The sequence below is a fragment of the Lipophrys pholis genome (assembly GCF_963383615.2).
Source record: "Lipophrys pholis genome assembly, chromosome: 21".
NCBI classification, from domain to species: Eukaryota; Metazoa; Chordata; class Actinopteri; order Blenniiformes; family Blenniidae; genus Lipophrys; species Lipophrys pholis.
In genome coordinates this window covers 6484441-6509378 of record NC_137649.1, presented here as the reverse complement: position 1 = coordinate 6509378, position 24938 = coordinate 6484441, and the positions used below count along the sequence as shown (strand labels likewise).

At 42.0% G+C, this 24938-nt stretch overlaps 1 protein-coding gene across 1 annotated transcript; it reads right to left on the bottom strand.

Annotated features, from left to right (window-relative positions):
• Nucleotides 1-4186: 4186 nt before the first annotated feature.
• On the bottom strand, nt 4187-16819 carry jdp2b (Jun dimerization protein 2b). Its single transcript, XM_080490533.1, has 6 exons — nt 16724-16819; nt 15863-15915; nt 7999-8216; nt 7493-7597; nt 5304-6890; nt 4187-4762 (listed from the first exon to the last, which is right to left on the bottom strand). The coding sequence occupies exons 3-5, from the start codon at nt 8191-8193 to the stop codon at nt 6699-6701; spliced, it is 492 nt and encodes a 163-aa protein (XP_080346659.1). The 5' UTR covers nt 8194-8216; nt 15863-15915; nt 16724-16819; the 3' UTR covers nt 4187-4762; nt 5304-6698.
• Between the last annotated feature and the right edge of the window lie 8119 nt (nt 16820-24938).

Below are 24938 nucleotides of genomic sequence, written 5' to 3'. Positions count from 1 at the left end.
ACAACCTTCACTCCCTCACTGCTGCAGTTGTTTTGGTTGGTCAAACTTTTCTGACGTACCTCAACTTCTCCAAACTGTCGTCAAGTAAACAAACGTTTCTCGAGAAAGTCGAGAAAGACTGGCCGTCGTATTCCAACTTATTCTGCTTTACCTTTGAGCTATAAAACATGTTTCACCACTACAACACATCCTTGACCTTTGCTCACATACTAAAGGATCTTGTATATTCTGTAGATTAAAGACCAGCTGTTCATCTGAAATAATATCATTTGTCTCTAACATCTCGTCTTCTGGTTCAAACATATATTATGTTTTATTTTAATATTTTTGATTATAGATTTTGTCTTGTCTCATAAGGTCTCGGGTAACTTCAGTCTCGGGTAACTTCAGTAATTTTTCTATTTGATATAAAACTCTTTTTTTTTAAGAATTTGCGACTCCATAGCTGCCAGCTGGAGTATAATCTGCTTTTTAGCTCATTTCTAAGCCATAATTCACCTCACATCTCCACATGGAGATTTGTGTCAGTTTGCACCTGAATTGTTATCAAATTTAATGTAATAAAACCCAAAATGTTATAACTGGTCAATAATGTAAAAACACACTTAGCCCAAAACTTAAACATTTTTAATATTACATTAAGGTGCCGGCAAAATAATCTCCCCCGTAATATTGTAATAATTCTATTACATCATAACGTGAGTCTATGATCTTTGGTTTGAACTTGACCTGCTTCTATTTGAATAACACAGAGAATGAGTTGTAAAAGTCTGGAGTATTTGTTTATACGTATATCTTTAGACCAGTTGATGATATTGATGTAGGATGGCTCTTGCCCAAGTCATTTATAGTCTTCTGTTCTCTATAATCCATAATCTACTATTTCTCCAGTCATGACACGATTGGAAGTGCCAGTGAAGTGTGACGATTTGACCGAGTGACGTTCAGACCCAACCTCAACTGCACCGGCCAAAATAATCAACTTCCTCTCCTTCGAGTTAAATATAATTCGAGGTTTGAAACGGACAGAAGTGCAGCCTGCCTGTGGCAGATTACCGAGCTGCACTAAATGAAGAGTCGAGTGAAGCTTAGATCAGAAACACATTGAATTTTTAAAAGCAGGGTCATTATTTCATCCAAGGGTGTTTTTCTTTATCCAGTTTTGACTATTTTCTCGGATCAAAACGTGCGGCAGAGTGCATTTCTACATGATTTTCAGCTATGAAAACAAGATTATTGAATTTTCTGTGTGGTTAAAGTTCCACAGTGGCGTTTTAAAACCTGCTGATCTGGAAGGTTTTGCATGAACTCAATCATACGATGTTACCTGCTAGATTCTTTCTAATGTGTCAACTGACTGAACGATATCAACCTCGGATGGTTCATTATTGTCCAGATTAAATCCTCTGGTATCCTGAGACACTTTTGTGCGTCCTGACGTGCTTCGTACCCCGACCAGTCTCAAGGATGATATCACTCAGTCTGGGGCCATTCCTTAAACTTCCTCTTACCAATAGGTGGCGCTATGAACGCGAATGGACATCAGCGTATGGATGTGTTCAGGGCAGCACTGTGATGACACGCGTGACGTTTCAGGCAGATTGCAGAATGTGGAGCAGAGTTACACGTCACTTCCTGTTTCATGGCGAACCATCAGATATTAATTGGAGCACCGTGGCCCCGCCCATGACCACCCCCATGGTCACGCCCATGGCCACGCCCTTCAATACTATAGTTACATTTTGATACATTTTCATTAGGAAGGCTTGTTGTTTTATTTTTTTATTAACCAGGAAGACAAACGGGCCAGACTTCAGTTCTCTCGGTGTTCCCCCTCTAGGAGGATCGCGTTTCACGTGTTCTATAATGCAAAATGGCCGACTTCCTGTTGGGTTCAGAGTGTCAGTGACATGTTTTTGTGTGGCTTGGCACTTGACGTATTGCATATTTCTCCCGAGTGTCGTGAACGTTGGTGAAACGTGTTAAACATGTTGCTCGTAGTAGGCGTTACAAATGTGAAAACGTAGGGGGCGCTATGGAGCCACTTTGCCAGAAACATGCGCATTGATCCTAAGATATAAAAACTGCTCGCCACTTATGCCAGGTTTTAAAAAATCAAAAAATTATTTAATGTTTTTAACATTTCATCTGCGAAAGAAACATTTTGTAATTTCTACATTTCATCCAAACTGATAACTAAAAAGGCTTTTATACATTTCTATTTAAAATGTACATAAACTGTGATAAATGGTTACAAGTTGGGGGGTGTTTTACAAGCATTTACTGAGAATAATATTCCGAAATATAAAGTATTCTTCACATCTAACCGATGTAAAATGTATGATTTTTTGTCAATTTTCCACTTTTCACCAAACTGGACAAAAATATCCAGAATATTTCTATCAAGGTTCGAGAACTTAAAGGACTTTAGAGTTTAGAACGGCTGGTTTTCTTTACTACTATTAATGCAAATCTGTTTCATCTGTGTGAGAAGAAATCGTGGAGAATTTGAGAATAAACTCGTGTCTTTCGTGTCACTATTAGATTTGTCAGTTTGAATCTTGCAGTCCATATAAATGTCCACTAGATGGCGACATTTAACCGGGAATATTCTCAATCTGCAGCAAACTCTTCAACCTCTGCAGTGTCTCATTCTAACTCCAAACTTTGTTCTTTTTTCCTTTTTACAAACTTTGTTTATTGGGGCTTTTTTTTTTGTAATACTATCTGACATATGAAAGAAACCGCTCAGCTTTAGAAAAGGTTAAAAAAAAAATAATAATAATTATAGTAATTAAGAAAAACAACAACAATCATATTAATAATATTAATGATTTAAATTTGGAAAAATTGGGAAATGACAAAAATGTAAAGAAGGGAAATATATATTGAAGGGAAATTAATAATTTAATCAATCAGTGATAAACCATTTGATCTTCATTGTTTCAGTGAAAAATCAGCAAAGGATTAATGTTTTTAAGTAGCACAGGGAAAAAAGCTATTTTTTTCAAATTTTCCACCAAAATCAAATTTACCTGGAGCCGCAAAACGTGTTGAACATTTAACTGATTATATAAAATGTCTTTCCTTCCTGTGGCATTAAGACTTCCTCCCTATAATTAGCTGTGTTTTGGTTAATTTCATCCTTTCTGTGCTGCTATTAGTCTCCGTTAAGCCTTGAACATATTGATATTTAATTTGTATCCTGTTTTATTGGTTATTGCACTTTCTATTTATTCTGAGTGGAGCAATGCTTAAAGGATTCTCCCTCTGGGATTGATCAAAGTATTTCTATTCTTCTCTAAAATGTCACATCGTCTGAAAAATGCTGGAAAAGGATGAAATCACTCAAATCGACGGATGAAAACAGAATGAAATGTTCACCGTCCTAAATTTGAAAAGGAACTTCATAAATCCGACACAAGATTGACTTTTTTTGGCTTTAAAACTACTGTATGTATATGAAACTTTGGAATCTGTGCCCGCCTGGTTTTAAAGGTTAAACGTGTTTTCCAGGTAAATTTAATTTGGTGGAAAATCCGACTTTTAGTTTGGACTTTCGTACATCGCCGCTCATTCTGTGCCACATTGTGGAAAAATCTGCAGCTCTGTGTGTTTGCACACTTCTGATCTGCAACGTGTTAATCATTCATTTGTAGCCGCTGCGTCTCTTTGTGCTCGGACTCATTCTGCACAGCAGTGTGCCGACAAACTGTCTCTGGATTGGACTTGGTCTGTTTCCCTTGTGGAGTTTGCAAGTTCTTCCTGTGCAGACGTTTAACAGCTGGAAGTTGTCATGGCAACTTGAAGTGAGCAGAACTGGCCGAAGAAAATTCATGTGGAGCCACAAAACAAAACACGTTGAACATTGAAATGAAGTGAACACAGCTCAGGAAGTTGGAGGGAAAAGTTTCATAACTACAATTTGAAAAACACTTTTTTTTTTAACAGTTTAGCATATTTGCCATGTTTTAGTTATTTTAATGGATTCAATCTTAGGTGTGTTTGTCATTTGTGTTTCGGCTCATTGCTGTTTAAGGAGCTTTAAAGGGATTTCAGCCATTTTATTTCAACTGTTTGAACAATTTTGAGTGTTTTAAACATTATCGCCATTTTTCCTTTTCACATCTTCTCATGGTTTTTTAGCTGCTTTGAGCCACTTTAGCCATTTTAGAGTTTTTTTTTTAATTAATCATAGCTGGTATAGCAGTTTTGAACAACATTTGCAAGGTTTTAGTTATTTTAGTGGATTCAATCTTCCGTGTGTTATGTGCCATTTGTTCGCTTTGGACCCGTGGCGGCTGGAGGTAAATTTCTTACGGAAGATCTTCATTATTATTTGATTTCAGCCAATGTTAACTTAATTTAAATACAGTGTGTTTATAAACCACATTACAACAATTTTGCCTTTTTTAGATTGAGAAGCCCCCTAGTGGTGAAACATTATAGTTCTTATAAACAGCTAGTGAGTAGAGAGTACTTATTAAGACTTTCATTAACATACTTGTAAAGAAATACGAGCAGAAGCTTCATTAGTCCCTTTTAGAATATGAGTTTAGGGAAAACAAAAGGTATTTTCAAATAACACATCATTCCGTCTTTCGAAGCATTTTAGAATGCTTTGAAAGAAACCTAAAAAAAAAAAAAAAGAATTGCAAAATAAACAGCTTTTTTAAGCTCTTAGATTTTCAGAAATTAATATATAGGATCATATCTAAACATTAACAAACCTGGACATATTTGAAAAATTCTGAACACATTTCTGTTTGTGTGCATTTAAAAATACTTGAGTTAAACCTACTGCAGCTTTTCAGACAAATTTCTCTTTTCTAGCCGGTAAATTAGAAGAGATGTGACAGAGTTAATAATCAGAGACTCACTGCTTGTCTTCATCTCAACATCTCGTAGAAACACGCGAGAACAAACCAGAACTGACTTTAAGCCAATCACTGAGCCAGGGGCCATTTAAAAAAGCGCCCCAAGTCTCGGACATGAAATGACGCTGATTGGTTTAATTCTTTGTCAATCACTTTGGTGTTAATCGGTAATTGGTCAGATCGCTTCTAAGCCCCGCCTCCTCGGGCGGCTTTCCAGGCTGCTCACACACACACACACACACACTACTGGAGAGAGAGAAAAATCAAGAAATCCTCTCTTTAAAGTTTATCTATAGTAAATGAAGCAAATACAATTCGGGGTCGAATGTTCGTTTGTTGGGATTAACGATTGACAGTATTAGTTTAATATATTTTGTATAAAAAAAAAAAAATTGCTGGGGGGGGGGGGGGACCATTGGCCTTTGCTGTTAGATAAAATCCCATAAACTTGCCAAACTTAATGAGATCTGTTTAAAAAATATGGGCCATTTTTTCTTCAAAAAAAGGTTTGTCAAACCTAGTTTCAGGAAGCCGCTATGAATTAGCAAAAGAGCCAGACGTGGTTCCTGAGCCAAACCCCTGGTATAGTTTATGAATAAGCACTTGAACCTTTTTGCACGGCCCTTCCAGATACAATAATACAGCATAAATACGTGATTTATAGCAGAAATAGCCATGTTGCGTGGTCTAATAAGTTCAATCAGGAACTATCGGCAGTGCAGCGACTAGAACAAAGGCCACTACAGGAACCAGGCCCAAGAGGAAGAACAAAATAAATCATGAATGGCCTGTTCAGAGTTGTGCAAATGAAAGTGTGGTATGACTTTGGCAACCGGCCTCAGTGGAAGAAAACACAATTGCACAATGTTTGCCGCTCGGCAGCAGTCGTGTCAAAGCCGAGGAATCCACCGGAGAAAATATGTCAAGTTGTAAAAGAAGAAGTGACACACTTTTCTTTTGTTTTTCTTTATGTAGTTAGAAAATAAAGTTCAATCTATTCAGGGTAAAACACGAGTGGAGATACAAGTGCAGAGCAGCTTGAAGAGACTCCTGCTGGTTCTGGCAGCTGTTTGACAGCGAAACACGACAGACTGGAAGAGACAAAGATCACGTCAAGTGATCAACAGGCATTTCGTATAGGTTTATGTATTACAAAGCAGTATAAAAACAAGTACAATAATGGACAGACTCCTCATGTAAACATCTTTTTGTGAATATGTGCTTTTTCATGACGCCAGCGTCACCACAAATCGGATCAACCGCTAACTGCCATCGTCGAGGCAGAGTATATCAACATAAAACAAAAACACTACTCCTGGTGGATTCGTATTGAGTATTGCATCCTAAGAACTCTACACCGGTATATATATCGGCTAGCATACATAGGAAAACTGCAGAGCGCCAAGCCTTCGGGCCACACCATCTACTCAGGGCTTTTGTAACAGAGCACCATGGTGATATCAGTGTGTTTCCTCGGCGCCGTCTCCATTGGTCCCTTTATGTGGAGATGCTCCGAGCAGCGACCAGGCACGGCGGGTGTGGACGACGACGGCGGCGGCGACAATGACTCGCGTCGCCGAGATGGAGCTGGGGGTTCCCAGCCTTCCCACGGACAGAGCCAGCTCGTGTAGCGGGACTGAGGACAGACCCGCAACCTCGGAGTCTCCAAAAAAGTCTCGGGAGCTCGAGTGCTTGTTTCGAGAGAAAAAAAACAAACAAAAAAAAAAAAACGCCAGTTGAGGGTTTTGATTGGAAGCGGCGGCCGCGGCGGTGCTAGTCTGGGTTCTTCGGGGACTCCTGGTGTCCCTGCTGCTCCTGGGTTCACTTGGCCTCGCTGGACAGCTGCTCCAGCAGCGGGTTGACCTCGCCGTCGGGGGTCTTGACGCTGTCCGTCCTCACGATGCAGGTGGGCCGGTGGCGGTTGAGCATCACCATCAGCTCCTGCCGCTCCAGGCGGAGCTCCTCGATCTGGGCCTTCAGCTCCGAGTTCACCATTTCCAGACGCTCTGATTCCTGGACAGAGACGTTGAGATTCGCTCGTTGAGTTCTTATACGACAGTTTTATTCATCCTTCCCGGCTTTTGGCTAAATATATCAAGCTCATACAATCACGTGCTTCATCCTGCAACTCCGCAGATCTTTGTCAGATCTCCTGCCTGAAGATTTTACCTCCAATATAAAACAACTCTTCTTCTTCATGTCTATTTCCAGGGCGGGAAATTACATTCAGAAAAATACTGCATATTGAAGTATTATGCAGCAAACTCATTTTCACACTGAAGTTAGGTTGAAAGTACTGGAATATATTGAAGGTATTTATTGTCACCGTTACAAAAACCATGAAATCCAGTTCGGGACGCTCCATACGAGCAGCGTTAAAACTTTATAGTGACGAACTTCTTATTTCCCGTTAAGTTTGCTAAATAATAAAAGTCCAACCTTTGGTTTTGTACATCAGTTACACTGCAAACTAAACTAAAACGGTCATACATCTTCCATCCTACTTTTTAACGTTTAAGAAAATTAACTCTCAATGTGTAGATAAACACGTTTGACACTAGAACCTCAGCATTGTTCTGTTGGAGGACTGAAAGTGGGCGGAGCCGTGAGCTCACCCTTTGAAGGAAGTCCGTCCGTTCCTTCTTTTTGTTTCGGCATCGCGCCGCCGCCACCTTGTTCTTCTCTCTCCTGCGTTTCCTTCTTTCTTCATCTTCATCCATCTGGAAAGACAAGACGTCATTGAGACGAAAGTTAAAGTGTGTTTCATGCGGAGGGAGAAAGCGAACGCTCCCCGTCAGTGGCCGTCGTTAGACGGACCAGACGTATTCTGCTGGTCGTGCGACACGTGAATCGCTGCACAGGAGAAAGGAGTAACACCGTTTACGATGCGATCATTTGTTTGGAACCAAATCAACACTGTTCACTAAAAAGTTGGTCACAACTGCTTCGGTCGCTGAAACATCGAGCCTCAGGAATCATTTTCACGGATGTCAAAGTGAGTTAACTCTGGCAAAGACTTGAAACATCCTGAATCTTCCCTCGACCTGACGTTGCATCTTTCACCCGCCCTTCCCCTGCGCCGCTTCCTCTTTTGCTCCGTCATCTCCTCCCGCCCCCTCACCTCCGTCTTGATGGCCAGCGGCCTCTTCCCCAGCCTCCCCAGGAAGTGCAGCGGGGACAGCATGGTGCCCAGCTGGCGGAAGTCGGCCAGCTTGAGTTGATCCGTGAGCGTGGTGGCCGAGATGCCCGCCAGCGGGCCCAGGCTGGGCAGGGAGCCCGCCGCCATCGCAGGGTCAGGTATCTGTCCCGGCATCATGTCCGACCCGGCCGCCGCCGCCGCTGTGCAGAGAGAGAGAGAGAGAGAGAGAGGAAGGAAGAGAGGGGACGATCAGGGCGAGAAAATCAAGATTTAAAAAAAACTAACAACTTGCTGACTATAAAATATTCAGCGCAGCTTCTTTTAGCCTTCAAGTGGAAAGTGGAGTGAACACACCTCTTTTAAAGACTTTAGTTTTATTTCCCTCCAGACTGAAATAACAAGCAATTAAATCTTTGGTTCTATAAATGAATAAACAATGAAGTAAAAAAAAAAAACAAGTCTTTCAGCTTAAAGGACTTAACTTATCCAGTTTTCTGGTAACTAAGCACATATAGATGATTGTTTTTGTAGAATTTCTATCCATAGTTTTGTTTTTATAATCTTCACTATAAAACCTTTCAAAGTAGCTCAAATAGCCTCCGCTGATCGAACGTTTGGGTTGAAATAAAAACATTTCTCTCATTGTTGAACAAAGTGGAAATAAAATGTTAAATTGCTTTATTTATTAAAAAAGGACGTACATCAGTTGGTTGCTTTGTTAATAATAATAATAAATGAAGCTTGTTGAAAGATGCGTTAGATTATCGACTGGTTCACGTGTTTATTTGGTTGCTTTTGTTTTTTTGCTCTATTCATAATAATCAAACTGTTATAAAACATTATGGAGATAAAAACTTTTTTTTTGTTTTTTTTTTTAAACTGGCACTCCTCCTCAGTGATCATTTACCATCTTCTGTCCCTGTTGTCGCATATCTTTGTAAATTAGAGGTTGTCTTTTCCAAACACTGACGGCTTTGACAGCTGTGTTATCTTCTTAGTCGGCTAGAAAAAAAAAACTAAACAAAAAAAAAACTTCCCAATGTCTGCAGCCACACACACTCAAAAGGACGGCGTGATCACACAAACGTACACACACTTGTGATCGGTTTCGTTTCAGTGTCGGATGTTCAGTTGTTTTTTTTAGCAAAGAGGATTCAAAGGATATCAAAAGGAGAACAGATCAGGCAGCACTCACACATTCCACCACCGCCCTCTTTCAACAATCTGGGGCAGTTTGGAGCTCGACCGCAACACTTTTCGATATAGTCAAGCAAGAAGAAGAAGAAGAAAAAGGGAGAAGCTGTGCAGGCACAAAGGAAGTGGCTGGAGAATTAAATATGTCTCTAATTACTGTAAGAGTTGGAAAGCTTCCGACGGCCAAATAAAGAACAAATGTTACAGATGAGAGCGGCGTAACGTGAACTGGCTCTGCCCTGCCACCTAGAGGGAGAGGGAGAGGCAGGCGGGCGGTTGTGGTCGTAGAAAAGTCAGAAACTGTCCAGAAACCGTGCAGGAAAATAAAAACCTAAGTAATTGATGGTGAATCGAATTTGATCCGTTGCCAACTCCTGATGCTTCCAAACGCCAGAGCGACGAGGAGTTTCCTTCAGATGTATGATGTCAATATGCCTTTGTCATTAATAGCCTAATTCATGTCGGCATTCAGCAACAGGTTTTGCACCAAGTGAACAAAGCCCCTCTGATGTAGAACCAACAAAGACGTGCATTGTGCGGCGCTGCACAAACAGCTGACTTTGCTGGTGACGGGCTGACAGGCCCATTGTACTGAAAGTTACACCAAGTTTTTACATATATTATATATATTAGTGCAGGGCTGGAAGAATGTCTCTCTCACAAAGGCGGCAGAGAGCTGGTTATGTAACTCCATTCTGATGTACTCCACCCTGCTTTTGGGCTGTTCCCACACTGTTTTTACAGTGGGACAGGGTTTTACTGTCGTGCACGGCCGAGACCGAATCAGCTCATTTTCACCAAGTATGAATCGATACTGAAGCATGAGACTGTTGCATCTGTGAGTAATTTCAGACTTTAGTATTTAGTACTTTAGTAACAGTTTCTTCCCATAGAGAACTATAGTTGTGTGGTTTGACACCCCCTGCTAGAGATGTGGATGGATGGATGTCCTGAACTACTGAAAAAAAAAAATCAAACAATAGCAGTAAAATCATGCCTCAAGTTTTTTTCCATTTCCTTTAAATTGTCACATCACATCTCTTCATCAACACTGCGACTACAGCTTCTGTTTTAAGAGTGGCTTCTGGTATTTTGTGTACTTGTTAGTTTTTTGTATTGCTTTAATTCCCATCCTGTCACCGCTGACTGGTTATGGTAGGTGTATGTCTGATGATTAAAATCCTGGGCCAAGGGTCTGTAACCTTTGACCTCTCCCCCTGGCCGATTACATTATTTAGGACCATTCGGTATTGGTAATCACAATAGCCTTAGAAACGCTGTGTTTCTAAACCTTCAGTGTATCACACACAAAACACATTGTGCTAATGAAGGACTAGCAGGTAAAGTTAAAGTCATCTTCAATCCAAAAACTAGATGAAGTTGGGTGAAGGCTGGTCTTTTCACAGGATTTCAACATTTTGGCCTGACTGCACAAAGTCTCATTGTAAACACAGGCAAAGCTTGTGTCTGAGATGTTGTCATTCATCTGTAGGTCTTGTGAAGAACTGAATTAATTACACAACCATTAAGTCTCCAGCCGCTTTGTGTTACAGTACATTGAGAGAGTATCAGGCTACATACACACTCGGTTCATCTCCAAACTCCCCTCGACTTGTTCTCCAAGTCGGAGTCTGCAGGTTCAGTGTCTCAAGAGGCAGTTTATTACTTAAATATTTTGACTACCCCTCTCTTTCCTCCCACCCTCCCTCTATATGTCGGCTCCCATTTACACTGCAGTGGGCAGCAGCCTCTTGTTTTCCTGGAAAGGAACAGGGCAGCCCAGACCAAACTAATTCCTTGTCGAACTCTCCGGAGGAGGAGGTGAAGAGGCCTTCTGGTTCTGCAGTGATAACTGTTGCAGAGTCGCAGCTCTCATGGTGCGTCTTAAACATTGAACTTTCTCTCACAGACTCGTGCTGGCCAATAACTGCGATGGAATTCAAAAGATGTTTTCCAAACTGACTGCAGACTGAGTGAGCAGCCACAGGAATTGAAGCGCCGGTTAAGAATGAGTGAGTAAATCACTTTCAGAGCCAAATATCCGATATCCACGCTGGCTGACCAGACTCCAGTTTACAGACTCAAATTATGCTTCAACCTGGATAAACACCAACTTCTCACAGGAAACAGACACAGAAAAAAAAAAAAGAAGTCATTCAGAAATAATCCCATTTAATGTCTATTGGATCGGCTCATGTTCAACTCACTGTAACCGAACCCTGCTCAGTCAGACGGCGCGCTCGGAAAGCCCCCATTCCTCAGTAACGGCTTGTTGAAACACGCCGCTGAAGCCAGCACTCGTCATACACACATAGGCGAGCGCGCTTACAGTGAAATAAACCGCGGATCTCTCTGGACAGCATCAGCTCACATGAATCCGTCCCTCTCAAAAATGCTTTTGCTCACTACCTCCAAACGAAAAAGGTGAAATGAGGCGCGACGCAAGACGACAATCCTTTATAAGAAACGTTCTCGTTACAAACCATTACAAGATTCACCCTTTAGGCTTTAATGCTCTCCACTCTTGCACATCATGTCAACTGACAAAATGAGTTATTGCACATGAAACTATTGCTTATACATAATAAGTATAGGTTATTGCCCCTCTATAGCCTCTGTGTCAGTGAAGGCTTCACTCATTGAGTTGACAGTCATCTTTTTTCGTCAGTGTATATAATTTATTCCAGTTGAAAGACGAGATTGTTCCGTTTACAAACGCTGCACAAAGGGACCAGAATGGCATGTGGGGTTGTTTTTTTTTTGTTGCAAAAACAAAGACACATTCTCCTTGTTCAGAGTCTCATCAATAAGAGACAATAATCTGTTTAGTTGTCTTTTGCCTCAATCAGTCGTCAATGTGAAGTTTCACGTGGTGAAGTTACGCAACTGACGTCTCAGACAGCGGAAAGCGATCAGATGTGCCGTTTACATGGACTCTGATCAGATCACAAACAGTGTTACACCACCTGCTCTGATCAGATTGTAATTTGAGGCTCCGTTTTCATGACAAGGCTTTCAAGTGAAAACGCTCGACTCACGTTTTGGGTGTTACACAACGTCGGTGGGCATTATCACTTGTAACGTTGTTGTGTAAACGGGGCCTCTGTCTGGTTGCTCGTGGGTCATTTTTCCCAAACGTATGTTTAGAATCAGAAGAGCCAAAACAATTTTTTGTTTTTCCTTCTTCTCCCTTTCTCTTTCCTATGATCAGCAGCAGTCTGCAGTGGAGGATTAGTGGTCAGCGTTTGATGATGCAACGCTGGCACTGTGCTTTTGCAGTGGAGCAGAAAAGCCATTGCCACAGCTTTTTAGGCCCACAGCAGCCTCAGACAAAGACACCTACACAGCCCAGCCGAGAGCGTGGGCATTGCGAGCTCTCAAGGCGAGCCGAGAGGGGACAGACTGCAGCCAAGGGCGGGGCGCCACAAATGTCATGTATTAGTTATGAAATATAGAACAGCACTCGACAGAGGGTCTGGCCGTGGCCCAAAACCAATCCTGAGTGCATGTGAGCCGCGGTTAGCCAGAGGTGTGCAGGAAGAAGGTCTGCCTGAGGGCCCATTCCACAGGTCCTAAATGCACAGGTCGTGTGTCCTATGTATATATTGTACCACTTTCTGTCTTCTGTGCTTATACTCCATCTGTCTTCAGTTCAACCAAATGTGTCCATTTCCTGAGAGCAATTAGCAGCACTGAGGAATTCGGCTCCTTACCGACAGCCTGCAGCACGACTGGAGGCCCTATTATCCTCATTCCTTACAGCGACGGGGAAGGAGAAGGGTTGGGGGCAGGTTGTAGGGGCTTTCAAAGTCTTCTCATTACATATATACACCGCTGCTTCTTACAAGGGAGCAGATTAACCGCTCCAGACACCGTCGCCTCCTCAAAAAGTTAAATCCTCATCGCAGAAAAGAAATGCACATTTTCCAGTGTATTATCACCTGAGCGTGACTTGTCAGCATGCTTTATCATCATCTACTTTCGAATTACGAGAGCATGTTGTTTGCGTTACACACACACACACACACACACACACACACACACACACACACACACACACACACACACACACACACACACACACACACACACACACACACACACACACACTCTCCAGCATCTCTCTCTCTCTCTCTCTCAAAAAAGAAAACTTTCACGAGCAGCTTTTACAGCTCTAACGCCACACGAGCATTGAAAAAAAGAGCAACGTGCAGAGAGGCTGCGGCCAAGACACACTCGCTCAATCTCCGGCCAAGGTCTCAGCGATCATCAGTACTGTCTGCACTCAGTCAGCCCGTGTGTTGAGTTACAGGCTTTCGCAATCCTCTGAGGAAACTCGGGGAATTTGGCACCGGCTCTCCTTGAGGACAGGACAGTCCAAATATACAGTATCAACATTCCTCCCGCCCCTTATAATATTTTCATTGGAGGGACAAGACAAGACGCAGGCGCACACAGACAGGATATGCATGCTCTCTGATCAGTTAACTTCTTGTCACATGTGCGGGCGTGGGACTCATCACAACAGAAAACAGGATCTGTGTTCATTTCAGCTTTTCAATTCTGTTTTGGGTGCTTCCATCGGTGAAACAGCCAGCACAGAGAGAAGGAACCTCTCAAAACTCCTTGTGAAGACGAATTAATCTTCCCAAAGCAGTTCGGCGGCGCATTTGATAAGATTCAACCTCCTGGAGCCGTCAGTGAGGATGAGACCCTCGGCTGCAGCAGAAAGTGAGCAGAGCTTAACTCCCCCTCAGTCTGGACGTCTCAGCAGCCTGCCAGCCACCCGCAATGAAATTACACAAGTGCAAGGAAGACTGCAACTGCTGCATTTCATTCTAAACTTTAGCTGAGCAATGAGAAATATGTCAGAAAGAGTCAAATATTAAGCACCTGCAGGTATGCACAAAGCGTGAATACTGCCTTCATTCGAGCATTACTGTGTGATCATTGGCTCGGTTCCTGCTCAGCCTGCCTCATGCCATTCAAACAGTCACTCATCTATGTCCTGCATCTGGGTGGTCCCACTTGAATTATTATAATGTTACTATTTCTCCCTGCGCTAAAAGTCACGATTAGCCTCTGCACAGCACGGAGCTTTGGCTCGGCTCAGACATGGATTAAATGAGTCAAAATACAAAACGCAGACAAAAGCCTTTTCAAATGTATGGCGCTTGCTGCAGTGACAAATCCAAGGCGAGTTATGCGCAATCTCCCGACAAGATGTTGGCCAACCAGGTCCAGAAATATTTGATTGAATGGCGCCTGTTGAAGCAATCAGTCCTCTTATGCAACGTGTGGTCGTCACTTTAATGCTGGCTCACACGTTGTCCTCTGAGATTTCCTCATCTGCCCCACGTCAAGCCGACACTTGTACAGTACAGACAGTGGGGTGGCTAAAACAACCCCCGGTGTCATCACCACGCTGTTGAATCACTCCATTTGCTGGGCTGGGGTCGGCGGTTGGTGCAGTTTCTTTAGTGAGGAGTGGTTTTTTTTGTGTAAACAAAGAAAGCTGGCTTCAATTGCAAAATCAATTCAAGAAATCTGGATATCATAACTATGTACCGGTCTTAAAAAATAACAAAAGACCTTTCACTCTTTTAGGCTTTGATACCTCTTCTCTGTTACACCTTTGGACATTCGAGTATTTGCTTCCGAACACACTGTTTTTACAAACCATGTGGAAAGGCTTACAGAGACGACAATGTGATACTGAGAATGCGATACCCACAGCAGTGAATAGCAGCTGCCCCAGCATAAGCATTAGTACCACTTCCAGTCTGGCTGTTGCATAGTTGGCTCTCTCGCCTGCAATGCGTCTGCAGTCTATTCAGTGTTCTGGGGTGCAGCTTGGCAATTCCCGCTCTCAAGAGACACACTGGAAGGCATTTCTACTTAAAATAAACCCTGAGCGCCCACGTCCAGCCTCTCAGCCCTGTCGGCCCCGTGCTGCTTGTCGGCTCGCCAGCCCTTCCCCATTAATCCACTGCAGCGTTCCATTTATGCGGAAACCATCCCACGGATGTGCCCGGGCAGGCGCTGGGGCATTTAAACCCCCTGCAACATGCACGCTCATTCACTTCGACAACACACAAACACAGATGCAGACACAAAGCAAGCATGTATAAAGAGCATGCACATAGTTTCCCCTCTGCGGCGTGTATTTGTGGGAGCAGGCACTGCGCCAGCTGTGTAGGAAAACACTGAACCTCTGAACCTGCGCGTCACTGACGCAAACACGCAATCCACCCCTTCCAGTCATATCTCCCGTGCCACGATTGACCTTTCACCTTCACACTATTGAGGGCAGATTAGATGGCCTACATCTTACTGTGTTAATCTTTTTAAAAGTTTGCAACGATTGTGCATCAAGAAAAAGATGCCAAATCACACCGGGCATGTGAGCCGCGATGAGCCAAAGCAAAGAATACACACATAAACTAATGCGAGCTCACATTCTTGGCCGCGCTCGCGTGCTGCCAGAGAAACGTCACAGTTCATTTACATCACTTTTGTTCCAAGGTGGCCAAGAAAAGTACAGCAAACAGCAATATTCTCAGAAGAGCGCCTCGAAATAAATGAGGGGCTTCAGAGAACGTCTGGATCGAACACATGATAATCTGCTTTAAAATGCATGCATGATACTCACTCAGAGAAAACTTGTCAGTCCTCTTCTGTCAATGATGCAACTTTATTTGGACGCTGCAGAGAGAAAAATCTGGTTTTTTTGTTATTACAGTGGAAAATTTACTCAAAGTTATTGCCATGATTGACATTTTTTTACTGGACATTTAGTAGGCTTACTACTTTTAAATTATATTTATTCAATGAAACTTGCAAAAAAAAAAAAAAAAAGCCCATGATCTTGCAAATCTGGCTATTTGTGAATATTTCAAAGTAGAGGATCAACTCTAAATTGCAGCAATCTGCCTAAAAAAGCACAACTTTACAGCACTAAGTGATGAGAAAGTCACTACTGTTATAGTTAGATAGGCTGTATCCAACAAAACGTGCACACAAAACAATCCCAAATCCTGCAAATCTTTCAAATGTGGCTCTCTAACTTTGCCATTTGTGAGGACCTAAGTACTGAGAGGAAGTCAAATAAACGGTGAGTTGCAGCAATCTTCCTAAGAAGCACAACTTTACAGCATCGATGAAGACTACCAAGTGAACTGCTGAAAGAAAACCGGACCTTCCTTCAGCAGGCTGAGTTACATAACTACCCCACAACTTGAGTTTAGCAACACCGGGAGCAGCAGCCCAGAGATGGAAATACCTCCTGACACGAGCTGTATCTGCAAGCAGCGTCCAGTCCGGCGACAGTTGCCACAACACTTGTAACAACGGCGTAGTTATACGGCGGCGGCAACACATCGCCGCGATGCACGCGCGGAAAACTTTTCCCCTTTTTTTATTTATTTTTTTTTCCAACACTGCAACTGAGCCAAAATGGCTCGTCGCGGATGTTTAAAAATGTTTACGGCGGGAATGAATAATCGACGCTTACCTGCGGAGCGTCCAAAAAGGAGCGGTGATAATGCGCCGGAGTCGGATGCAGGTTTTGGGACTAAGTGAGGTCGTTGCATCAGCCCCGTTTAAGTACTCCGGGCGGAGGAATGCGGAAGTGCCGCCACAGACGTAAGCGTGCGTGAAATTAATGCGAGGGGGCGGGGCTTCGCTTGACTCCGCCCATAGCAACCGAGCAAAACATACACAGAGTGAGAGCAGGAAAGTTTCAGCATGGGGACAGACGGAAAAGGAGATCCGATCACCCCCGTTAACCAGTCAATACATAAAATAAACATGCTGCTGTCCATGCTCTCAGCTGCAGGTGTTTTGTTTTTGGGTTATTTTGGGACGGATTACGTCTTACAGCGTCTAAATATAATGAGCAAATACCAAACATTCTGCTTAAAATAAGAAACACTTGAATAAAGTTTGAATAACTTATTCTAGAAACCATCTCACAGAAAAACAAACCTTTCTAAACCAGTGATTCCCAACCAGGGGGGTCCGACCACCGCAGGGGCGCCAAAACATCATGGGGTGTTTGTGAAGCCCTCTGTATTTTAAGGTGCATAACATGTTTTTGGGTCTGAAAGATATAAGAGTCCCCATTTAATTCATTTGTCACAAAACTACTAAGTTTAAGAATTTACATTAAAAGCGTGAACAGCAGTGGGGTGAAATGGCGGCTCGTCAGGCTAAAGATAATTGATCAAAAAGAAAACTAGTTCATAGACTGTGGCTTTATAGAAGCAATGGACAAAATTAGACCTGAATGCATCTTTAGCGGTGGACTAAAGTAGAAGCGGCACCAGTCCACCAAACACCTCAGATAGGGTGTGTGAACCGAAATAATTAAACCTCAGAGAAAAAGGAATTTGTTGCAAAGCATAATAAAGTAGTGTGTTATGATGTTCCTTCAACCTTTTTTTTTTTAACTGTGCAGGATGTGGTGGTGGGGTTGCAGAGCTTTACAATGGTTGAAATTTGCCTCCCTCGACAAAAATGTTAGGAACCACTGCTCAAAACTAAATCCAACCCTTTTAAGAAGTTAATGTTTGAAGTGGGGCTCTTGGTGGCGCAGTGGTTAGCACTCTAGCCTCACAGTGAGAAAACCATGTGTTCAAATACCAACCGGGCCTTTCGGTGTGGAGTTTGCATGTTCTTACTGTGTCTTGACCCTCTTTTTCTTAAGGAGTTTGCATGTTTCCCTTATCTTAAGAAATGCTCCTTTGGTGTCGCCATAGGTAGAGTAAAGTGACTCTCATCATTTCTGTTCAAACAAAAATCTAATTTACACTCTTGCAATGTAACTTTAATTACCCCTCAGAGAAGGTAATACTGAGGGGCAGCGGTGGTTCAGTGGTTAAAGCAGTGATCATGTGACTGGGCGGTCTGGGTTTGAGTCCCATGGAAGGTTGTATCAGAAAGTTCATCTTGGTGTAGAAGTCGACTCGATCATTGAGATCAGTAGTGTTGATCCAGGAAGGGAACTGCCCAAGAAAGTTAAAATAAATGTTTTTTTTTATTAAATGAATTAAAAATATCTATGTATTTCACAATACATTAAATACATCCTCTGCCCAGAGAGGAATTAGATTTTCTCAATGTAAGAAAGGAGATGAAATTATTCCTGTAAAGGAGAAAGACCTGATTATTTCAACTGTCACGACACATTTCCATTACAACTCCTTGTTTTTCACCACTAACCCTCAAAAGCCATTTCACCCTCCAAGTTGCTCTCAGATGTTTGCACAGATCAGATCCTTGGCACAGTCGTTACACATGTTTCTAAGCCTGCCAGAGGCGCCCAGCTTTATTTGTCTACAGGCATATCCCAGCTAAGATCTCGCATTTTCAGCTGGCAGGGGGAGTTTGATGCTTAAGTAAATGTGGTAAATCCTGTGGGGCTTTTGTAGCATGTGGCTTCAGCTGTTGTCAGATCCGGTCTTATTCATTGGAGCCATTCTTTAACGCCGCCGATTCATGAAACCGAACAACCCAAAACACATCACCTCAGTCAAGTATTTGTCATAGTGGGTCCAGAACTTTCCAGAAAAGGGAGTGACTGCCTTCTCCCACTGCTTCCCTCTAGTGTGGGCAGCGATAACTACATCCCACCGAACTTTAAAGGAGACATATCATGCTTTTAAATCCTTCCTTTTTACATATAAATCATACAGTTGTGGTCTATACAACGCGAAACTGCAATGCTTGGGTCTGAATTCCTCATTATTATAGCTCCACAGGCCCCTTTTCAACCCCTTTTCTGATGCGCTTCTGAGAGCAACTCGTTTTGGGGCGGTCTCTTCAAATGCAAATGAGACACTTCATACCCCGCCTCCTCTCCAGGTTGCAGAGGTGACACTCGGTTCAACGTCACCCTGTTCGGCCATCTTTGTAGTTTGATAGAACAGATACAATTATCTAGCGGCGCAGAAACTTTATATTCACACATTATTTACAAAATGTCAACAACGGAAGATTTGTCCATCCAGCCATACATGTTGGAGCCAGAGTCGGACCCGGCGGAGCGAGATGAAAATGACGATGATGCACCTACAGAACAACGTCTTCATATGGATGTAACGCAATGGTGTGTTACTATATTTACACTAACTTCTCCATCCATGCCCACTACTACAATACTGCCTGTATTACAACGACTATTTAACACAGAAGTTACATTATAATCTAAAACGAGCACACAGCGCTAACATATGAAGACGGTGCAACTGCTAATGCTAACAAAACAATGACAGGGACGTCTTATCATCACACTTTTTAGCGTTATATACAGCTTACCGAAGTGCTCTGTTCGTCGTCTCCATAGATAGAAGGAACTGACCGCTCAATCAGACCAAGTCTTTCGGCAAATCCTTCTTTATACTGGCGGAGGTTGCTGAAGCAGTCGTCCTTAAAGTGATTCGCGCACACAAAAATGACCTTACCCACAGATGTGGGTACATTTCTGTGAAAAATAAAACTCAACCAGGCACTTCGAAAAGGTTCTGATGCTGGGAGACGGTGTAACGAAGCTTGTGGGTTACTACATCCAACAACCGAACATTTCCACTTATCCTCTCGTAACTTCGGTTGGACTACAAAATCGCAGCGAGAAACAAAAATGGCGGATTGCTCGAAATGTCGATGTCCTAATTTGGCAGTTCCGCTGAGAATACTGTGACGTCATTGTTCAAAAAACGTAATAGAGAATAGAAAAATCGAAACCGATCGCAAAATATGACCAAAACAGAATATAAAGATATCAACGGAGCACCTGAAGAGACTACTTTGAACTTTTCTGTACTTCTAAACACTCTAAATATACAACAAAATGCATTTAAGGGCTAAAAAAGTGGATTTAGCATGATATGTCCCCTTTAAATGAGAGAGTGTCTACATTTTGGCGTTTGATCATGTGGTCTGCAGGATTCCCTTCCTGACACAACCCGTTACATAAAATTAGCATTGAGGCTGCGGCTGATCTACAGTGACACGCTTATTTATGTTGCCGAGCTTCTCAGTGTCCGAAAAGCATCTTTTAATATGTCCTTCTAATGAGACATGCAATCAAGAAGGTCATTCTTGACTGTGCTTCCACTACCTGGCAGGTATTATTACTACTATTTCTATTATCTGAGGCTCATTTGGTTTTCACACTATGCCAGCTCCACTGCTCCACCCAGAACACGCAGCCGAGTTATTGGAGGCTCACCGAAATACCCCACTCTGTTCCTTTTTTTAGATTCTAATTCGGTTCTGCCTTGATTTATGTCTCGCATCTGAGCGGAGGCCAGGGCGGACCGTGCGTCACTGTTGATCCCAACATAGGTGAAGGTTTTGGGGGAGACGTTTAAAGTTGGATAAGCAGGACGGAGCAGACGGAGTTCATGAAGGTAGATCACTGACCCACACCTTCAGCTGGATCCCTTTGTCCCCACAGGAGAAAAGCAGAAATGAAACTCAATACATGTACACACACATTCCAGGCCATTATGGCACCCTAAGCCACACACACTTCAATTTCACCTTGAGTGGCCCGGACCAGTAAAATAGTGTCATAATAATGTTTAAACTCAAACCTTCGAGTTTTTCTTTGTTGTTGTGCAGAAAAAAACAAACAATTACCTCTGTAAGTTTAACATAAAGCGAATTTTATCAATGCTTCGTGCTGCAAAGTACAAAGAATCTTTTTAAAAAGCTGTTGCATTATACATGTTATTACAAACTCACCCTGACAGCATGGCTTTGAGGCTCTATGCTCATTTGCTTGCAATGATGTCAGGGTCTCAGTGTTGTGTTGTGTCCACCACTCTTAAGAAGTTTATTTAAAAAAAGACATGGTTTCTGTTTTACAAATTTCTTGGTGGTTTGGCCGAATTAGAGCCTCTTGCAGCCTGGATTTGGCCCACGGACCTCATGTTTGACACCCATGAAATATGCAATTAACTGGTAAAAGCTGCTGTAACCTTGGTGTAACAGAAATCCCTCAATCTTCAGGATTATTTATCCACATATAGCACACGGCAGCATCAAAATCTGTAACTCGTCTCTATCAATCTTTCAGTCTTGGCACTACAATCTTAGGTTTGTAGTTCCAGCAGCTGCCGAAATGATGAACAACGGACAATTACAGTTTGTGGGTTTTTTGACACTTTGCCAAACTCTTGGAGACTTCTTGCTTTGTGGTCAGTATGTGGCGTCAATAACAGTAAGGATATTTTTTGGCACAAGCAAGTTCTTGATTTAAAAAAAAAAAATGTATTAAGTATATTTTTGCGTGGGAAAAATGCATTTTAATAGTAGAAGGCATTTTTGACAATGATTGTCAAAAGGTTGAGTTAAAATAATCTATCAATGAAATCTAGGGTCATAGGTCACTGAAGTGTGTGTGTGTGTGTGTGTGTGTGTGTGTGTGTGTGTGTGTGTGTGTGTGTGTGTGTGTGTGTGTGTGTGTGTGTGTGTGTGTGTGTGTGTGTGTGTGTGTGTGTGTGTGTGTGTGTGTGTGTGTGTGAGACACCACACAGAAAAGCCTCCAATCCCAGAATCACACCTTGAATATTATAGCGACGAGAGAAAAGAGTTAGTGACTACACCACCATGCGGAGTTTATCAGTGAAGCTAGTCGGAAATAAATATCAAACGTAGCATCTTTGGGAAATACCCAGTGAACCAGACATCTCCAGACACAACCCTGACTCATTGTGCACATAAAATACAGACACACATTAACCGTTTTTTATTTTTGTCAATTTGTTTCCTGCCTTCCTTCCTCTTTTCTTCCTTCCCAATAGTCCCAGACGGTTGTAGACATCTAAATACGTCTGTCAATGTCCAGATGTCCAGAGGCACCCATTCAAGTAAAATACAGAAGTCGAGCATTTGTCATTTAGGGCATCAGATTTGGAAATATTGTGTTAGTACAGAACGATATTCCCCATTTTTTAACTATACAAAAGAGGAAATGGAAATGTTTCTTTTTAACAATGAGACTCTGCAGGAATTAAAGCAAAGACGCAAGATGGTATCTAAATTGCCCATTGGTATGGATGTGAGTGTGTGTGTGTGTGTGTGTGTGCGTGTGTGCGTGCGTGCGTGCGTGCGTGCGTGCGTGCGTGCGTGCGTGCGTGCGTGCGTGCGTGCGTGCGTGCGTGCGTGCGTGTGATGGACTGACCATCTGTCCAGGGTGTTGGCTCGACCTTACCTGAACAGGATAGTATAAAACATGGATGGCATCATGAGTTCATGCATGTATCAACACCATCTTTGGTGTGTTTCCCACAGCATCGCTTGCATGACTGCGCCCTCCCAAATGTGCATGACACTGATTTATCGCTATAGATATAGCACTTCCTTGGGAATATCACAGTAAGCAGGAAACCGTGTGGTCAGAAGGTGTGTGAGATAACAGTGGTGGAAACGTTGAGCAAGCAACAAGACATGAGATCCAACTACGAGGCAGGCAATGTGAGACATGTTGCACGTACTGCTGGAGCTGGAGGTAATCGCATCCTGAAATCTCCATGACTCCAAAGAAACAAAAGCTGCGGATGCAAATAGTTACATCTTGTTCAACACGGGTGGAGAAGAATTGGTACAGACTGTTGAAAGAGTGTAGCCAGGTAGAGCAGGGGTGTCAGACACATTTTAGTTCAGGAGCCACACACAGTCAAAGTTTCATCATGAATCTGCTGGACAGGTCGAATAGTGGCACAATGCCCTTTAAATTTAAATTTCAAAGTTTTTCTCTGTTGTGGCACAGAGCATACGTGATGTAAATGTCTATATTTTTGCAAGAACTCTACAATTTCCCCCAGAAATGACTACAATCTCAACATAAAGTCAATTTTAATGGAACTTTTTAATGTGAAAAAAAAGAAAGTCTCCCAGCTGTTGCATTTTGGGCTGGATGCTCATTTTGGCTTTTGACACAACTGAGTTAGAAGATATAAACTGACTAAAACAGCCAAAAACAATGGGAGTGGGGGTGGGGGGGCTTAAATCACTGCATTGATCAAATCTGCAGATCATATAGAGCAAACTGCTTGAAAACATAACACAGATACAATATCCAAAACGACTTAAACAGATAAAACAACTAACATTGCTAAAGGAACTAAGATGATTTAAGCGAAAATCAAAAATAAAGTGTCAACAGTTCTCATTTATAGTTCTTAAATTCAACATAAATTACTGTTTTGAGTGTAGCAGAAAGTTATGCAAAACCATCACATTTTAATGGTGAAATAGGATTTTTATTCAGTGTAAAATGGACAAATCTGTTGGTTAAATGTCTCTGACTTGAACAAAGTACTGGAAAATGTGAAGAATTTGCAGTTGTAAAGTTTATGTTTAACTATGTGATAAGTGCATCAATTGAACAAGTCATCCAGCAGCCAGTTAAGTTGGATTGAAATTTCCCCTGACTTCCATGTCTGGTTAGGAACCATAGGCTGTGGGCCTTTTTCATAGAAATGATTTTCAATGATTCATGTGAAACATCGCTGCTGATAACCGATTTAATTGTGGATTTAATCCACTTTTCAGCTTTCAGCATATCTCAACCCTAACGAAATACCCAAGATGACATAAGATTGTAATTTGATTTCTTCACTATACTTTCTGATCAGTTTGGTGGAGGTATTGATGGAAATCCTGTAAAGTCAACATGACATTTCAGTCATTATCAAGATAAATGTCTCTTCACAGGCGCTGCCTCCTGTATGTAATGGGAGAAGGGATCAGTCGGGACATGCCCTCATCAGCTCGAAATAACTTGATTCAGCAAAAGAATAACTGGCAGCGCCTCATGAGCGGTTGCCGATGTGTGTACATCCTTTAAGTCCATGAACATGTGCAAACCTCCACTTCATAATACCAAACAGGCTACGTCACGGTGATACCACACACTTCACCAGCGCCTGGAACACAAGAGCAAGACCACATCACTGAAGTAAAAGGTAGTTTTTCTTGAAGAGTTGTAAAATTCAGGAATTCAAAATAATACTATAATATCCTGTGCTGTTTTATTAATATGCAGCTAATGGAATACGTATGACATTTTAGTTTAGTTTTTCTTTCATTCATTGACAAAAACAATTTAATTCAAAACAAAAGTTTCTAGACAACTGAATGAAACGGAGCAGAAAGAAGATTAAAGTTATGTAATCTGTCCCTTCATGTCGAACAGTTAGTTTAAAATAAACATTAAAAAGAAACTACAAACAAAACGATGAAGTCTGAGAGGTCCGCACAGCCGCTCTCACTCACATCAGTTTTCTCCCATGACAACACCATAAAACTTCATTCCTTTTTTATCTTAAATAAGATGCTGCTTTTAATGACTTTTCTAAATCTTGTAATTCAGATTCCTTTGATTTCTTGTCGAGATTTCTCCATAAACTGACGCTCTAGTAAAAGTAGCACATCCCAGGAAGTGAGAATGTCCATATCAGCTGCTAATATCAAAATCTGAGTATTTTTTTAATCCCAGGGGGAATTTTATTTACAATGACGCCACACAGAAATAATGATATTTAAATTGAAGTAAATTGAATTAAATGGAATTAAATACGTAGGCTAAATCAGTGACAGGTGTAAATGTACAGTATATGTGTGTTAAAAAGCCATAATCATCATGTTTCTTGTTTTTCCAATCAAACATTTGTGTTCGTCCCACTCAACAATGCCATTCGATCATTATTATCGTTATA

What these genes read in the sequence shown, in the direction of transcription:
- jdp2b (XM_080490533.1), bottom strand. Translation starts at nt 8,193, where the DNA reads ATGATGCCGGGACAGATACCTGACCCTGCGATGGCGGCGGGCTCCCTG. An exon ending in CGCTGGCCATCAAGACGGAG is followed by an intron (nt 7,598 to 7,998) that starts GTGAGGGGGCGG and finishes TTGTCTTTCCAG; the next exon opens with ATGGATGAAGATGAAGAAAG. An exon ending in GGACGGACTTCCTTCAAAGG is followed by an intron (nt 6,891 to 7,492) that starts GTGAGCTCACGG and finishes GTCTCTGTCCAG; the next exon opens with GAATCAGAGCGTCTGGAAAT.